Raw genomic sequence first — 19,013 nt, forward strand, 5'->3', positions numbered from 1 at the left:
CATATGTGAACACAATCCAGAAATGCCGTGTCTTCTCTGGGCTAAGGCTAATTCAAAATGGATTCAGGCAAAATGGAAAAATGTTCTGTGGTCAATTGAATCTAATTTTGAAATGGTTTTTGGAAACCAAAGATGCTGTGTTCTGCAGACTAATGAGGAGAGGGATCATCCAGCTTGTGATCACTGCAGAATTTTGGTGCAAGACGATATTTTATGCAAATATTACTAATCGTTACATTGTAATGTGTCAATAAATGTCTTTCCAAAACTTTGTCTTTTCAAAAGCTGTGTATTGATAGCAGTATTAGTCAGCATTATGGTTACGTTGTTTCTTATCTTTTCATATAATTTTTCCTTTATCATTGTTTCCCCACAGGCGATAACAGAAAGTGAAGACATATGAAGTTGTACTCAAAACTGATTTATTCAACGCACAGTTAGACCTTATAGTTCAAGGCCACACACAAAATTAAGCACCACAAAAAGTGCCTGTACAATGTTTCATGCTGAGAGAAATTACACTTAAAAAAATAATTAATAAACAAAATTTTATGTATTTAACACCCCTACAGAAAATCATTGTTAGTCAATGCAAACATGAGCTTGTTGGATGCTTTGAATTGATAGAAATATTACCTGAATATTCTAATTAATCAATGTTAGAGGAGCACAGCTTCCCGAGTTATGACAGAAACTACATTTTCTTTTGTATTAGCAGGGTTAGATATGCATAAAACATGAATTATTTGCCCTTTAGAAAATACAAGAAACAAATCAGTGATCCTATGTGACATCGTCACAAAAAACTAGAAAAAAAATATAAAAATGGCACATTGTTTAAACAAAATCAAAATAAACCACATCAGAATGAGACTGTTATTGTACACTTTATATACAGAAGTCGTGGTCTCAGGGTAGTGTCATCTCCAGGAACACAAAGCTTCACTCGAGGCATGCCTGTGTGTGAATGTAAATAAATTATACCTCAACAAAGCCTCCTCCGCCTGCTGTGTGCTGAGTGCTGCCACTGCTGGCTTTGTGCCTCATAAATAAAAAGCCCCTAGCAGAGTGTAGAAAATAATATGCCATGTTTACACCAGCTGTCATGCTCGCATTTTTCTCTTTGGAGGCCTGGATTTGAATTTTTGAAAAATGTGTTCTATCAGGAGAGACAGCTAGTTTTGAATTGCCTTTCTATTTTTGATTTTATTGTAAAAAGGTGAGTACATTTTACCTCAAAATTGCGTCTTTCACCTCTTGGATGTGCCATTAATCATCTGCTTTCCTTGAAATATAAACTAAAGTACTAAAGTAAGAGTCAAATCTTAGCTGTCTCACCTTTTATTCATAAATTTAACTTAATAGATGACACCAATCAGGTTGTCAAGCAAAGTAACTCAACGTTATGACAAGGTAAAGCTGACAGCACGTCAGACATATTTAGCACGTTCCTCCAAATGAGACCAGAAGTGGTGATGAATCATTAGTGAGTGTACAGATGTGGTTCCATTGTCCTGACACAGCACCGTCCTGGACCAACGACATGTTACACACTGTCCATTTTGTCTGTTCAGTGTGTGAATGTGAATGTGAAGGTGTATCCATCCTCAGACAGCTAAAGAAGTCTATGCTTGGAAGTCGTTCCCAAAGTGTCTTCTCTGTTCCTCGGTCATGGACAGATAGGTGGCCCTCATACTTGGTGAGTACTGTGGAGTTAAGTAAACACATACACATAAGCAGACAACATTACAAGCTGATTTCATACACTTAAGGGTGTGATTTCACAGGTGAGGCATGAGCCGAATCATCAGCTTAAAAGACATCACAGGTGATTTAAAGGAATAGTTGACTAAAAATCTGTCCTTTTAGTGAAAATCCAATGACAAGTTGGGTTTTCAGACAGCTCTGAAAAGATCAGCGGTAGGTAAGGAACAGCAGCTGTATTTAGCTTTGATTCACAGAAGTCTGGATTCTTTTCAGCAGCAACCCTAGCAAGTTTGTCCAAGGGTTATATTTTTTGTAAGCAAACCGAGAGGAATCTCTCTGGTTCCAGACAAAAACCTGTCTAGTACTGCTTGGTGACTAATTTAGAAACTTTATCACCAAGGGGTTGCCCTTTCCCAAATGTCAAACCACTTAATAACATTTCCTGTCATGTAACATCCTGCCATTCCTCTCCCATTCAAACTGTCCAAATACGTTCCCACCAACTCCCTGCCCACACCCCAGCATATGCTCACATTTACTTCATCAGCTACACTACAGGTCTGGGTAAAAGTATTTGCCCCTCAACTGATTTCTTATTTTTTGCATATCTGTCACCTTTAAATGTTTCAAACTTTAATATTTTTAAAAGATGATTTAATTTATGAAGGGAAAAGGCCATCCAAAACTATCATGAATTATATCATGAATAATTAACTGTGATTAACCATATTATTTTGGAAAGTTAAGTTCAGTTGTGAATCAAGAAATCCCTTTAATAGAACCTGTCTGTCTTGTGAAGTAAGCTAAAAGTCACTGACATCTACCTGTCTGGAAAGGGTTATAAAGCCATTTCCAAGGCTTTGGAACTCCATCAAACCACGATGAGAGTCATTATCCACAAATGGAGAAAACTTGGAACCATGTCAAACTTTCCCAGGAGTGGCCAGGCCTACAAAAATTACTCCAAGAGCACATCAACCACTCATCTAGGAGGTCAAAAAGGAACCCAGAATAACATCTAAAGACCTGCAGGCCTCACTTGACTCAGTTGAGGTCAGTGTTCCATTTCACAACAAGAAAGAGACTGGGCAGAAATGGCATCCATGGGAGCTCCGAGGCAAAAACCACTGCTGACCAAAATGGCTTGTCTCACCTTTGCCAGAAACACCTTGATAATGCCCAAGACTTTTGGGAAAATAATCTGATGAGGCAAAAGTTGAAGTTATTGGAAGGTGGCGTCCCGGTACATCTGGTGTAAAAATAGCACAGCATTTAATTAAAAGAGCATCAGACCATCAGTCAAACATGGTGGTGGCAGTGTGATGGTTTGGGGCTGCTTTGCTGCTTCGGGACCTGGACAACTAGCCATAATTGATGGAATCATGAATTCTGCTCTCCACCAGAAAATCCTGAAGAAGACTGTGACCTACAGCTCAAGTAAACATGGGTTGTGGAGCAGGACAATGATATGAAACGCACCGGAAAATCCACCTGGCTAAAAAACCCAAAATGACAGTTTTGGGGTGGCCTCGTCAAAGTCCAGACTTGAGATCCTGTGGCATGACCTTAAACGGGCTGTTCATGCTCAATACCCTTACAATGTGGCAAAATTTAAAAATTCTGCCAAGAAGAGTGGGTAAAAATTCCTCTGCAGTGATGTGAAAGACTCATCACCAGGTATCGCAAATGCTTGCTTGCAGTTGTTGCTGCCAAGAGTGGCACAACCACTTTTTCACATAGGACCAGGTAGGTTTGGATGGCATTTTTCCCTCAATAAATAAAATCATCATTTAAAAACTGCATTTTGTATTAACTTGGGTTATCTTTGTCTCATATTAAAATTAGTTTGATGATCTGAAACATTAAAGTGTGGCAAATATGCAAAAAAAAAGACATTGGGGGGAAATACCTTTTTCATGGCACTGTGTATGCTGAACCTTATCCATTTAGCTTTTTTTAAAGACTATCTTAGCTCTGGAGGAGGGCAAGTATTGCATTGTGCCTCCCTGCCAATACGTTCCAACCTTTTTCTTTTTTTTTTCACCTGCATCTTTGGATTTTTGCCTTCCTGGTTCTTCTCCAGGGCACGTTTTCTTGCTCTGGCATTAGCTGAATTATGCTTTCTTGTTACAAGGTTGTAGAAAGGCAAATATGCTGCTGGAGAGATATGATCAACATATTCACACATTTTTACAAGATTCTACAGCTTCAATTCACTCAACTGCTGTGAATCTCCCCTGATTACAGCTGCAATAATAGGATGTTTTATAGTTCAACAGTAAGATTTTTGTGGACTATTCCTTTAGAGCAGTGGTTCTCAAATGGCACAGCCACCGTACTCACCACCATGGGAGATTGTGGCACAAATTTCTGAAAACTTTCAACCACTCAAATTGATTGGAAAATGAAAATTTAGGCAATTTGGACCTTGGATGGAACAAACTATGAATGCAAAAAGAGACAAGACAAAACAGACATCATGTAAGCCCTGAAAGGACATGCGTGCATACATTGTATTTAATATTTTGCCCATGATACATTTTGGTAAAGTTTCAAGAAATCTTGAGGATTTTCCTCAAGATATAGTGTGGGAAAACCAGCCTTGTTTTTTCCAAGGAAGGAAGATAAATTAAAATCTTGATAAAACAACATAAATGTGCTTGTTATCATAGGAAAACAGAGATAAATAAATGCATGCATGTATGCTTAGGGCTTATGAACATCATACACTTTTTGCCATGATTTATTTTCCTTCTGCAACCCACTGTCAGGCCTCGACCCACCCTTTGAGAGCCACTGCTTTCAATCATATCCTCAAAATGTTAAAAAGCTGCATAAAAAAATCTTTAAAATCAGTAACTAATATGATTTATGATTATCTTCATACCATTTTCTTAAATACTTCTAAATCTGACAAAACCCAGATAAATTGGGTTCAGTGGCTCAGAATACCAGGTGCTTCACATGTGTTGCAACTTGAGGTATAAAGCTGAAAGACTAGAGCAGATCTGCATGCACAGGGAGGTTCACTGTGAAAAAAGGGACCAAGGGACTACAGTAGCACCCAGTGAACACCAGGGGCAGACAAACTCTTACTGACTCAAACAGACTCTCTGGAATGAGGACAACAGGTTGTGAGTTAAATCCATGCCAGAAAGACAAACCAAACAGAATGATGTGAAGGAGAAGGAGAGGAAAAAAGACAGAGAGATGCAACGAAGGAGAAGTGAGGGAGTTAGTCCTGTTGAAAAGAGTTGAAAAGACTTACTCGGTTTCTATATTGCTGAGAGTATATCTCCAAAAGTTGATGAAAGAAAAGAGGAAATATAGAAAATGAAAGATACAAACAAACACATGACAAACGAACAAACAAAAAAATACATAAAAGAAGCCGTTAGCTGTAGACGACTGCATGGTGCTGCACACTTTTAGTCATGAGGGAGAATTTAATTAAACAGTGCAGGCTGATTTTAATTAGGGAAGTCATAAGGCAGAGTGCATCACATTTTTTGTAATGAATCAATTGGAGCTTTAGACTGAATGTTAATGAGGAAGATGACTGATGAGAAAAAAATACTTAAATCTGCAGTGAGAAGCATGTTAGATTCAAAACTTTGCTTAAAATAAATTTTGCATGGCACCAACAGTACTACATTGAAATGTTCCTTTGAATAATCTGATATGTCTATATTAGCACCGTTCTGTGTATTTAATTGAAAATAAAAGAGGTTTGAATCAAACAGCTCATTAGAGATAGCTTGCAGGTACCAGAAACTGTGAGGAGGAAGTTTGGGTTTGTAGAGAAAAGTCAAGTTCAACCTAGCACCATCTAGTTTCTATGGTTGTGTCTCATTTCAGGGTTGCATCCTTTGAAGAACTGCAACAAATGAAGAAACCAGCCTTCATAGTTGGTGTAGAACGCTCAGGCCTATCTGAACTGAGACAATTTGTTCTGTGAATGACTGCATCACCAGCTGTCCTTGAATATATCTACACATGTAGATTATTTAATGCCAGACTATCGCTCTTGAATGTCATGAATGGGCTAACAAACTTCAAGAAAACACTGAAATGTGCCCTAACTAAAGAGCCATAGGGATTTACAAGGTTATACATACACTGAGTCCTCATCAGACTTATTATTTGACTTCTATTTTATTGTGCTTAAACCATGCTTAGACTGTAAATATGCGCTGTATGTCAATTTATATGACTGCATTTGAAGAAGCCTTCAAAATAGTGTTTAGCTGTGCACTCCGAAGGTTGTAGCCCTTAAACTGGGACAAAACAATGATCTTAAGTTAATCATTATACTTCATTTTGCAAAACACATGTAGGACATCTTTAAAATACATCTAAATTATACAATATAAAATGTACTATCCTTTGTCTATTTTTACATTACTGTTGTGTTTTTTTAACTTTTCATTGTACTCTTGATATCTTCTGTAATTAAATCTATTTCATATAAATAAATAGTGTGCATATTTCTTTGGCTGGACATGTATCAAAAGCACAAAGACTGCACTATATATAACTGCCTATGTGACCTTTAACTGTGAGTTTGATTAAATTCCTGCACAGTGTATCTAACTGCATTTCATCACACTTGTGCACCCTGTTATTTAGAGTCTGTGCCCTATGAAAATTTAATCCAAAATGTATCTATTTTTGGCTCCGTGATGTAAAGTAACAAGAGACAAGCGGCCCAGCTGGAGATGAAATTGTTCATTGCGGATGAAAACCTTCAGTGTCAACTAGGGAGCTTATGGGTTAAGACCCGTGTCACTTCCTCCTGGGAACGTGGCCCAGGAGAAGCTAAATGATGTTCAGTTCATGATAAAATATTAACTACATTACTTCTCCTCGCCTTGCTCTGTTACTGCAAGTCAGCCCCATGTAAGATATGGAAAGCAGAAGAAGGCACAGTGCACACAATCTGATAATGTCATTATGTTCAAGTGTATAAAAACTTGTTCTTAAGAAGTTTTAAGAGTATGGCTTTAAATTTTGATGTTATTAAGGTTAAATCTGAGGACAGACATGAACTTAAACATCAAGTTAACTTTGGATGAAACTGACTGTTCAGATGGCAGCCATTTATCTGGACACCATGCTCGGGGTGGAATACTTTACTACTGTAATAATGACAAACTGGTGTGTTCAAAGTTTTACAAATAAGTATACCAGTATAATTTTACTGCTTCTCAGTTGTTTGCAGACTGGAGCAAAAGTTGGCCAAAATTTAAGATTAAACAACATTTATTTATCCTTCAGCTAAAATCAGACAACAGCTAACAGCTAACATTAGCATCCAGGTACTTATAAAAAATACTAATGTCAGCAGTAAAGAGTAGATGAAAGCTTGTGTTACTATATAAAAGTGTTCCAAGGTGTCCAGTGGTAACTTAAAAGTGGGAATAATCACAGACTGTAGAAAATACTGAACAAAACCCAAGGGACACCAGCCATTGATTTACTAAGTTTTTTTTTTTTTTTTGATCCAATCCACAGCTGCCATTTTGAAATCACAATCTCAAACTAACTTTAGATCAACCAAAACAATGAGTTGGAGTTGAGGCTTGTTTTAAGCTTCCTGACAAACAGCTATATTGGGCCCTTACAGAGTAGAAAAACTTATGTCCAATACAGTCTGTGCCTATAGAGGCACAACCTATTCTGACCCACTTTTAAACAGTATGTAAACATGCTAATTTCTTTCTCCGGAGGCTGGCCAGCGGCAGGACTCAATGTTTTGTGACCGCCCCTTCTAATGTGGCTATGTTGCTATGCTAGTAGTTGTAAACTTTGAATGAACTGGTCCGACTGAGTAAAATATGGTGAATTTTGATATACATCTATATGTGTTAGACCCAGAGTCTGATCCTGATAGTTTGGAGAGAGAGGGGGAAGAAAACCAGCAGCAGTGAAGAAAAGAGAAGGACGTATCTGTTTGGTAAGTGTTTAATTACTGTGTCTCTAAATGGCTTTGGCAATGATGGACTTATCCCTCGCCTCATTTAGCGGTGTATTTGTTCATCTCTGTTCATCTTGTGGGGGCGGTCTGTTTTCTGCTTTGCCGGCAGCACGGACGAACTAGTCAGGAGATCCTATTGCAATGACCTCATCAGTTCGCCCCATCGAAATCTTGTCTTGGGAAGGTCTCAGAGAGATTCCCAACGAACTGTTTTCATCAGTTTACACTCTAATTCCAAGATTACTGCCACATACGTTTATCTTGCGGTTTGAAAATTTGCATGTGGGAAGTATGGACACCCAATATTGTGACTTTATATTTATGTTTTAAAAATCAGAAAATATATATTACCCCCTCTTTAACATAAGTTCTAATGATGCCCGAGTTCATAAATGTCATAGAATGACTGGGTTCTAACAGTTTCTTGGTTCTAATAATGTCTGATGATGTTAGGTTCTTGTAACGTCTCTTGATGTTTGAGTTACTAGGATGTCCTCCTGTGTCTAGGTAATAATTAAATCTTTTTTTGGTCCGGTTCGAACAATGTCTGGGTTCTTTGATTTCTAACGGTGTTAAGGATTTTAAAGTGTCTGGGTTTTTATAATGTTGTAGAAAGTCTAGGTTCCGATGATGTCTCACAGTGTTTGAGTTCTCATAAAGTCTTCTGATTATACAAAGTCAGGTTTTATGATGTCTTATAATGCCTGACTTCCCATGCTGTCTTGTAATGTCTGGGTTGTAGTGATGTCTTATTATTTCTTGATTCTTGGGACAGAGTTCTCATGACCCCTAAAGATGTCTGAGTTCTTACAGTATCTGGGTTCTTTGATGTCTTCTGATGTCCGGGTCTCATGATATCCTCTGATGTCTGGGTTTTTAAGATATCTAGATTCTGATGATTTCTTACAGTCTCTGAGTTCTTACAGTGTTGTGGTTCTTAAAATGTCTTACAATGCCTCACTTGCCATTATGTCTTACAGTGTCTGGGTTCTCATAATGGCTTGGTTCTTACAAAATCTGGGTTCTAATGATGTCTTCTTTTGTCTTGGTTTCATGGTGTCTTATGACATCTGAGTTCTTACCATATCTGGGTTCTGATGCTGTCTTATGACATGTGTGTTTTATGACGGTTTATGTTGTCCTGGTTCTCACAATATGTAGGTTCTAATGATGTCTTATGACGACAGAGATTTGATCAAATCTGGGTTCCAATGATGTCTTGTGAAGCCTGTTTTCTTGCAATATGTGGGTTTTGATGATGTCTTATGATGTTTGGGTTACTAATGACAATTTATGATGTCTTGGTTCTTACAATATCTGGATTCTAATAATGCCCTGGTTCTCATAATTTCTTAGGATATCTGGATTCTTATGATGTCTTGTGACTTTTGGGTTGTTCTGATGGCTCATGATGCTTTGGTTCTTGTGATGTCTAATGACAACTGGGTTCTCATGTTGTCTTTTTGCCTGGTTTCTTACAATGTCTGTGTTTGTCTATGTTTTGGCTTCTTTTGCTGTTGGTTGCTGTGCTGTCTAGGCCACTTGTTTTTTTTCGAAGCACTCTGTAAGCCCCTTGGTTTTGAAATTCCCTTACCAATAAAGTTACTATTTTTTAGTGTAAAACTTTATGGGAGAGGACTTTTTCATAACCCATCAGACAATAGTCTTGCAAAGATTTACATTTATTTTATTTACTCTGAACTATGGATCCCCCTGGGTCTGAAATAAAGAATTTGATTGATTGACATAATTAGGGTTGGGCAGATTTGACAAATAGGTGTGCTGTATTATCAGGAAGCTTCAACTCCATCTCTTTGCCTGCTACCAAAAGTCAACATTTCCAGGATGGCACCAGGGTTTAACTTCAGAATGCTTCCCTAAAGGAATGGGTGACAACGCTGAGACTATGGCCATATTTTGAACAGATTATACTCCCCACCCAGGGACTGATGTCAGAGAAAAATAGCTGCCAAGTGAATATTATGCATAGCAGCATTTATTCATTATGAAGCAATGTCTTGTACTTTGAATCTAAGTCTTTTTATCACAGAAGAAAGTGACATCAAAGGAAGGACTTGGCCTCTGGGACCCAACGCACCGAGGGGGGTGGAGAGCCTCGTCCTATCAGAGGCACATTCTCGTACCGTGGATTTCCCCCAAATAGTGCTGTGTGGTTCCTGAAGAAGAAAGATTAGAAAAGGCTCAGATGCAGAAATATTGAAAACATATGATACTCAGACATCAGATTTCCATTCACTCACATGTATTCAGACATGGGGGCGTTGGTTAAAGCCGGGGCGGGCCGGTGCAGGCTGCTCTGGCTGCCCATACTGCTGCTGTAGCTGCAGAAGCTGTGCATGTTGGTGAGGTTGGGGTTTTGAGAGCTTATCCTCCTTCGGGGGTTAAATGGGTCCTCTTCGTCGATGTCGTCATAATCTCGTTCTCTATAAACAGGGGAGGAGAGGAGGTGGATGATTAGCTTAGTCTGGAGGTGTTTGACCTGTAAGCGGTACCGTCCCAGGAGGGCTAACATACAGTCTGGTGTGTGTAAGCCATGCGTGCTTACATGTGTTTAAATACACATGAGAAGGTCACTGCTGCAACAAACTACTGGGATTATTGTTGTTAAAGTAAAAAATGATGGACAATGTCCATACCCTAACTGTAGCCATATTTAGCTCAGAAATCAAAGGAAAAAAACAAACAGAACTTGCTTTGATATCATCATGTTTTAATTTATTTCTGAAGTATAAAAGTGATTTCTTTCTGTACATCAATGGGCAAACAGCAAATAGCAAATTCAGCAGCTTAAAGTTGTTCGAATGAAGAAAAATTGTGGAATTTTAGCTACCCTGGACAAACGTGGTAGCTTACTAGAAAAATATACATTTCAACAAAAATGTTGCGCTACTTTTTCAGCTACACTTGTAATTTGGGTTATAATGAGATCAAATTCAAATTTATGTTAATTTTGACACCACTGGGGTCCTGGAGTTGAAGGGTGGTTTAGCCTCTATTACATGCAAGAATCCAAGGAGTTCCAAGGAAAAGGTTGTGAACCACGGGTCGATAGCATGACTCAAACTAGAACTTCCACCTGGGGGGTTACATGCTGTACAGTGGGGAGTCAAAAAGAAACTCTAGCATGGTTTTTGTGGTCGTATAATTGGTAGAAATCTTAATTCTTAAATGGTGTAGCTGCATGCTTTGGATTAAAAAGCTAGTCAAGTGTATTGGGATCAAATTGATACATAAACCAATGAACTTTGACCTCCAAAATCGAATCAGTTAACCTTCAAGTGAAAGCGTAGATTTGTTGTAAATGTGAGAAAATTCCCTCAGTGCATTCTTAAAATATTGCACTCAAACTATTTGTTGTCACAGTGACCTTTGACTCCCAACCATCAAAATCTAATTAGTTCTTCCTTAAGTCAGAGTGGACATTTGTGCACAGGCTGAAGAAAATCCCTCAATAGGTTGTAGAGATATTGCATTCACAAGAACGGCCCAGATAGGTGGACTCCTTAACAAAGCAAAGCTGATCATCACACGTCACACTGTTTTCTGTTTTTATCTTTCTCCATTTTTATATATTTTTTCCCTAATTTATGACTGTAATTTTTACACATATTGTTTGCAATATGGCTAATGTGCAATGGTATTGTTTGTGTTTCTTCTACTCTGTGTAATTGTAAATTGTGTTGTTAAATGTGAATTGTTGTTATTGCTACTGATCAAATCTGTTGCTGTGGTGGCAGCTGTGTGCAGCACGACAAAAAAGTATCAGTTCATATCGCATCGTATCATATTGTATCGTATCATATCATATATTGTATTGTATCATATCATATCACATCGTATCATATCATATTGTATCATATCATATTGTATTGTATCGTATCATATCCTATCGTGTCCTATCATGTCCTATCGTATCCTACTGTATCACATCGTATCATATTGGTTGGGTTAATTGTGCACAGATTCAAGCTTGTTCCTGGTCAGAGTATGATTAGACCAATCAGTGTAATCATAGGAGAAAGGGGCAGTAACTACGGGTGCAGTTTGGTTCGAGTGACTGCAGACCCATAAACAATAGCTGCTAGTGAAGAGATTAGTATGGATGTAGCTGTAGAAACAGTTTAAGCAGAAATAAATAACATTTCTTTAGCAAAAGAAAAGGTTTTTGTTGCTCTGTGGCAAGTATTTGATTTATTAGGGCGCTCCACTGATAGTAAACAGCGGCTGCCTTCTGAGCTGCCTTTTAGCTCCTATTATGTAGTTTATTCCTCTGGATGGAGCTTGCCTGAAATGTCAGATGTTGTGTTGACCACCAATCAATGTGAAAGTACCTTTCCAAAACACCATCTATAGAGTATGGAAGAGTATTGAGCCCACTGAAAAAAAAAAAAAATTTGAGACGAAAATTTTTTTTTCACTTGTGAGAAAAAAGTCAGAATTCTGAGATTAAAGTCAGAATTCTGAGATTAAAGTCAGAATTCTGACTTTACTCTTCAAATGAAAAAAAAGTTTAGAATTTTTTTTTTCAGAATTCTGAGATTAAACTCAGAATTCTGACTTTAATCTCAGAATTCTGACTTTTTTCTCAGAATTCTGACTTTAATCTCAGAATTCTGACTTTTTTCTTACAAGTAAAAAAAAAAATTCGTCTCAATTTTTTTTTTTTCAGTGGCCCTAATACTCTTCCGTAATAGGGTGTTGTCTGGATGGATGTGAAAAATATCGCATGCATTGAATAAAACAATCTGTTTGGCATGTCAGGTTAGGGACTTGTATGGATGAATGGACAGACAATGAAAAAAAAAATGCCTCTGGGACTGGCTATTGCTAATTTGGAAATGTAGCAAATAACTATTCCTCTCATGTACAAGCCCCAAAATGTAATGACTAAATAATGAGCACTATTCTCCCAAAATTTAGAGCACTGTTATGTCCAAATCAGGGATAAGATGGATGAATAAAAGAGGGACATATCTTCCAATCATTTCTTGGCAGATCTGTGTCCATTTTATCTAAAGGTGAGCAGTGTCAAACTTTGCAAACACCTGACAGAGTCTGATTTTAACTTGAACTGAAGTTTTGAAGGTTTTAGCCCCCACACATTACGCAACATTGCTTCCAGCCATTTCAAAATGCATGGGGGAGGTTTTTAGCTTGACTTCCTTCCTTCACTGAAGCCATGTCTGCCTTTAGTACTGTGTCAAATCCGCTGACAAAGCCTTGAAACTTTCTGTGTTCCTATGATCCATCATAGCTGACGTTAAAAGATCTTTTTTGACAAATGTTTGATAACATTGCATCGTCATACAGCTGTGAGCAGGGAGTCTCTCTCAGTGATGTTTTCCAGAGTAAAAATCAGTCAGAGATGTGACAGCCAGCTTCTTATGAGCGTCTAAGCTCTACTGTCAGAAAATCCTCCCATGAAAAATACAGACATAAAGATAATGTGAATTTTGTTGTTTTCTTGGCAGACATCTATGCTGCTAACATCTTAAGTGTCAGTGCATCTTTAGAAGAAGTTTTCAAACATTCCCTGCTTACATCTTTATGACTACACAATGAGAATGTAACTGACAAAGACACAAAGGTTAGCGATAGCTCATTGTGATGGATAACCTTTTTAAAGCTAGTCTCCAAACTCTGCATGATATTATTCATTGTTTTCTGAAATAGGTCAAAACAATGCAGCTCGAAAGGACAGGAGAATAACATAATACTGGAGCCAGCTATGCTCTTTGTACTGTGTGAAAACATGCAAAATCATCCTTACGGTGTTAAAAAGCCCTGATATTTACAATATGCACAACTAGTGAGAGTATTTTGCAGCGCTGCATATACATAATTGTGTTTTTTTTGCAGCAAAACATCTGTTCGTGATTTAAAAGATATAAAATTATTATCTGTTGGCACACAGAGGACAAAAAAGCTGCATAGAGATGGCTGCAGGAGGAAATGAGGGCGCTCGGGCAGGCGTGCAGAGAACGAACTAACCTGCAGGCCATTTGTCTCCACGCCCGGGGAATGGCACACAGCATGACAGTGAAGGCACAGGCTGCCAGGGCGGAGAACAGGCAGAGGTAGAGCATACCCTCCACCCCGTCATAGCACACCCCCACCATCGCATCCAGGTAGTCCTATAGGGGGAAAACAGATAGAGAATAAAGCTGGAGTGCCTTTGCTGCCATATTTGAATTCACAGCAGACAAAATGAAGCAAAGATGAAAAAGCACTCGAAGCAGTGAAGTGTGTCATCTTTAGGAGGGCATATATTTCATTCATATCATGCACATCCAGCGGGAAGTCCCATATTATTCATATAAACTCACAGCAGTTGTGAGCCATGCTGCACAAGTTAAACAGTACAGGAAAGAAAAAAAAAAGAGTTGATTTCAAATTCTTTCAGTTAAGGGTTTGCTTTGCTCTCTCCCTAGTCCTACTTTCAGTTTCATGCTGTTTTCCTGCGTGGCCACTTACTCCCCTGTTGACCCAGTTGTTCTGCTGTGGTGCCAATTAGAGAAGCATTCAACAAACCTTGTTGAGCCCCCTGCAGTCCAGCAGGGCGGTCAGCTGGTGCAGACTGGCCTCCGAGGAGTTGAGCAAACGCTGGATACCCAGCAGGTCCCTCTGTGGAGAGGTCAGCGTACGACACAGTGAAGCACTTGTTCGAAAAAAATCTTTCTAATGCAGCTAATGATTTCAGAATAGTAGCAAAAGGTTAAAGCTTGTGCGTGTGATACCTCAGCTGTAGGAAAGAGAGGCACCGCAAACTGCAGCAGGCCCTGGATCTGGATCTGCATGGTGGTCAGGGACCTCTGAAAGATGGTTAGAGGCTGCAAACGAGAAAATGCATATGAACTCATGCCAAGTGAAGCACATGAAAATGGAAAGATTTCATGGACATGTTGAGGAAAAGTTGGTAAGAAAAAAATCAAACATAGATCATAGATTACAAAGCTTTTGAACATTTTTTAGAGATGGTTTCAAACAATGTGTAAATTTGTTCTTTCACAAATTGAAAACACATGAATCTGAGATAAAAAGATACATAATAGATCTTATCTTCAGTAATTAATTGATAAAACAGATAAAAGGCAGAGTGGCTTTAAAAGAATTAGAACTAGAACTAGAAATAAAGAACAGGAAATTTAATTAGGATCAACATTTTTCCTCAAAGTTAGGAAGTGTAGGCTACATGATGATAAAATAAAGCAAAAGCACCAATACAACAGAAGAGCTACTAGTCAACAGTGAACAATCCCATATTATAACAACAGAAACAGTAAACTTGAAGAAAGAGTTTAAACTTAGAAGCTGCTTAGCTGATGTGTATCTACTGACCTTTAAGTACATGTAAAATACGAGAAAACAAGTCTTTGTCAGATTAAAACAGCAGCTGTTGTCCAGACAAACAGACTAAGCTAGGCTAATGAGCTTTTACAAGGATTAGCTATTTGCTGTCTCTTTTGACTCTATTCTAATAAACTGTTATTACTGACTTTTACATTTAAGTTATAGCATCCAAATGTATTTATTTCAGCTAAAAAGAGCTCCAAAGTATAAGCTTCAGCTCAGGCTAGGGTGCAGCTAAATACACTAAGCTAATACACAAGGTTGGGTTATTTAGCTTCACAGCAGTGCTGTTTACTCTCTGAAATTTGAAAACATTTTATTAAAAAGCATTTTTAATTTCAGTTCATTCTTATTATTCCTGTATAGTGTTGTATAGGCTACAGCTTTTCATGTATAAAGGGTTCTTCTAATCTTTGACTGTTTTGAAACACATGTCATGGTCTGTCCATTGCTATTGCCTTGAATAAAAACCCTGAAAAGTACTTTCAGTTCTTTTGTAACTTTTCATACATTTAGTCTAACCTAAACTTATCTTAGTTATTGCTCCTATTATGATATCTGCATTAAAACTGAATACCTATTTTCAAGGAAAAAAGCAAGTTAAGATAAGCTCAGGCTAGCCTGAACATAGCTAAACTACACTTAACTAATTTGGCAGAGTTCAGTAGCTAAAGTCTGGTGGCAAGTTCCAGAAACAGAATCCCATATGAAGGATCTGAGAGATACATTGCATTCAGAAAGTATTCAGAACCCCTTCACTTTTTGTTTGCTGCAGCCTGGTGCTATAGTAAAAAAATGCACATAAATATATATATGTAAAATAATTCTTAAATGGAAGAGGTTTGGCCCAACTGGGACTCCTCAAAGAGCTGGTTACCAGGCCAAAATGAGTTATCTGGGGACAAGTGTCTTATTAGGAGGGATGACCAAGAACCTGATGGTCACTCTGACCTCCAGAGATCCTGTGTGAAGATGGGACAATTATTTGGAGTGGATTAAACTTCCGGTTAGGGTAAGGAGTTAGGCTGCCAAAAGTTACAAGTCAAAAACCCAACCTGCACAACCTCGTTAAATAAAGCTTAGCAAACAGTTTGCTTACAGGAAAGAGCTTATCTTCCATGAAAACACTGTAGCACAGCTAATGTAGCTAAGCTAAAACTAACAAAGAAAAAGCATTAGCTACATAAATAATGTAGCGTATGTTGATTAAGTAGCTACAATTAAAGTGAACAAAGTTACGTTAGTTATGCAAACAACGTAGGTAATGTCAACAATAACTATGGGTGGTGTCTCAACATAGCGGTCTGCAGCCAAACCCCTCTAAAAAACTTAGCTCATGGTCAAGCTTACTAAAGCTAATGTAGGAGTTAGTTTATCAGACGTCAGTTTCATACGTCTTAATATTTTACTGTTTTTGTGTTAAAATCGACTATGTACCCAATCTATTCTTTGTATGACTTCAATGATCTTATTTATTTTCAAATAGTTTAAATGATCTTAAGTCAGATTTAAACCGTTGACTTTGACTGAATTTGGGCCCTGGCTGTGAACTGGTACGTCTAACCTGCTGTAGTTGAGTCTTTTACAGTGGTTGTGTAGGTTTATCCTCTCACCAACAGGGGGCAAAATAAGCCCCCACACTCATTTTAATAGACAGCACATTTATGGTCACATCTTACCTGTAAGGCAGTACCTTCTGCCCCATGACTATTTCTAAATTGACATTGACGCGTAACCATAAATGAATCAATCTGTCCCATCTCAAAAGGAAAATTGCATCTTCACAATCACCCAACCTATCAAGAGCTGCATAGAAACCCCCCTCTCTTCCAGCCTGTGGCAGGATGTTAAATTGAAACAGGGTATGGTCAATTACCTCGACCAGTCACAAATGTAATTGCCTTCCTTTGATCTGACATTTCTTTCTGCATCTGCATGACTGTTCCCGGTCAAACTGTTCGCTGATGCACATTCCAAACGGCCTGATCGGCTTTTGCTTTCCTATTTTAGCTTGGGTGAGCTTTTTCGAAGCCAAATAAGTAAAAAAATAGGGCAAAAAGGGGACAGAGTAGGGCAGTTGGAGAAAAGGCAAAGGGATGATGATGATAAGAATAGAAAAAGAGCTGAAGAAAGGGAGCAGAGTTGATGCAAGAGTGATGCCCTGAGCGATGAAATGAAAGTTCACAGAGGGCAGGACTGTGAGGCTACACTACAAACTTGGCTGAGAATACACAAGAGAGAATGAGAGAAAGAGGGAGAGGTTGATGTTTGCAAATCTAAGAGCATTTCTGTATCTGGCAGCTTGCTAGTGAACTTTGCACCTGTTGGGCGTTTGTGTGGCAGAGAAAAGAGAGCTGAGTTTTGTTTACCAGGCGGGGTGACGGCTGTCAGACCTCTGCTGCTCCGCTCTTGTTATCCTCAGGGTATGTCTACCAGAGCCGGATAATAAGATCTGAGCTCTGCTGAGCCACAGTGGGCAGAAATTGACTTTCCTGCTGACTGATGTAAGCAGCAAAGTCAGTGATATGGCCCAAGATTCTTACTCTGCTTTTCTTAACAGCAAACTAACAGAATTGATGAATTGAGAAAAAAAATCCTTGAACTACTTTGCAATTTTAAAACATTTTTTCTTAGTAACTTTTCTGTATTTTGTGGCTTGTTTTCTTGAGAGATACAGGAACATTATAATACTGCTTCAGTGGCAGTATTACAATGGACTCATGAGGTGAAATCAGGACATGAATCGGACAGACAGGACTACACAGAGAGAAAGAGCATGACAAAGATGAGGCTTGAGGGGCAGAAAAATGAGCATTCTGTTGAGCTCTGATTCAGCAAATCACAGGTCAAAAAATGGCTGAACATTGAGGTTACAAATACGAACAAAAAGGGTAGGAAAGTTGGCGTTTTTAAATGTTTAAGGTTACATAGGAACACTTCTTTTTAATGCACTTTAATGACTTTATATCAATATGTAAAAGAACTGCTCTAGATCTAAATCTAGTCGTTGAAATGCTGTTGGAACAAGAGTTTTATAAAATGTTAGAACATGCTTTTACCATACCATATTTTCTTAATCAGTCAAGTTTTATTCCCTATTTTTATGCTTATCCTATAGACTTTAGTTCATCCTCTAAAAGAGTTTAAACATTGCAATTTTCACACACCATGAACCTCAAGGTGTAGGATCCTCCAGAGGCTTGCAGTTGTGCATAAACCTACTATTCGGCCACCCCTAACCAGTGCTCACAAGCAGAAACGGTTGCAGTGGGCCCAGAAATACATGAAGACTAATTTTCAAAAAGTCTTGTTTACTGATGAGTGCCGTGCAACCCTGGATGGTCCAGATGGATGGTCCAGAAGAGGATGGTTGGTGGATGGCCACCATGTCCCAACAAGGTTGCAACGTCAGCAAGGAGGTGGCAGAGTCATGTTTTTGGGACGGAATCATGGGTAGGCCCCTTTAGGGTCCCTGAAGGTGTGAAAATGACCTTGGCAAAGCATATAGAGTTTCTGACTGACCACTTTCTTCCATGGTACAAAAAGAAGAACAGTGCCTTCCGTAGCAAAATTATCTTTATGCATGACAATGCACCATCTCATGCTGCAAAGAATACTTCTGTGTCATTGGCTGCTATGGGCATAAAAGGAGAGAAACTCATGGTGTGGCCCCCATCCTCCCCTGACCTCAACTCTATTGAGAACCTTTGGAGCATCCTCAAGCTAAAGATCTATGAGGGTGGGAGGCAGTTCACATCAAAACAGCAGCTCTGGGAGGATATTCTGACATCTTACAAAGAAATTCAAGCAGAAACTCTCTGATTGAAATAACTTTTGATTTCAGTAAATATGACCTCCTAATGCTGCAAATTCAACAAATGACCATTTTCAGTTCTTTACAACCTATAAAATGTTTTAAAACTTTGTTGTGCATAATAACTTGGAACAGTACATTTTA

The 19,013-nt window shown here is 38.5% G+C and overlaps 1 protein-coding gene across 1 annotated transcript in view; it reads right to left on the bottom strand.

The window, feature by feature from the left end:
* Positions 1-417: 417 nt before the first annotated feature.
* ttyh2 (tweety family member 2) overlaps positions 418-19,013 on the bottom strand; it is a 147,336-nt gene continuing 128,740 nt past the window's right edge. The window contains exons 9-14 of the mRNA XM_041816577.1: positions 14,443-14,535; positions 14,237-14,329; positions 13,697-13,839; positions 9,946-10,128; positions 9,783-9,861; positions 418-1,706 (exon numbers count right to left, since the gene is read on the bottom strand). Of these exons, the coding sequence (XP_041672511.1) occupies positions 1,626-1,706; positions 9,783-9,861; positions 9,946-10,128; positions 13,697-13,839; positions 14,237-14,329; positions 14,443-14,535 (672 nt within the window). The 3' untranslated portion in view covers positions 418-1,625. The remainder of the gene's footprint in view (positions 1,707-9,782; positions 9,862-9,945; positions 10,129-13,696; positions 13,840-14,236; positions 14,330-14,442; positions 14,536-19,013) is intronic.

This window comes from Cheilinus undulatus, linkage group 20 (assembly GCF_018320785.1).
Source record: "Cheilinus undulatus linkage group 20, ASM1832078v1, whole genome shotgun sequence".
Lineage (NCBI taxonomy): Eukaryota > Metazoa > Chordata > Actinopteri > Labriformes > Labridae > Cheilinus > Cheilinus undulatus.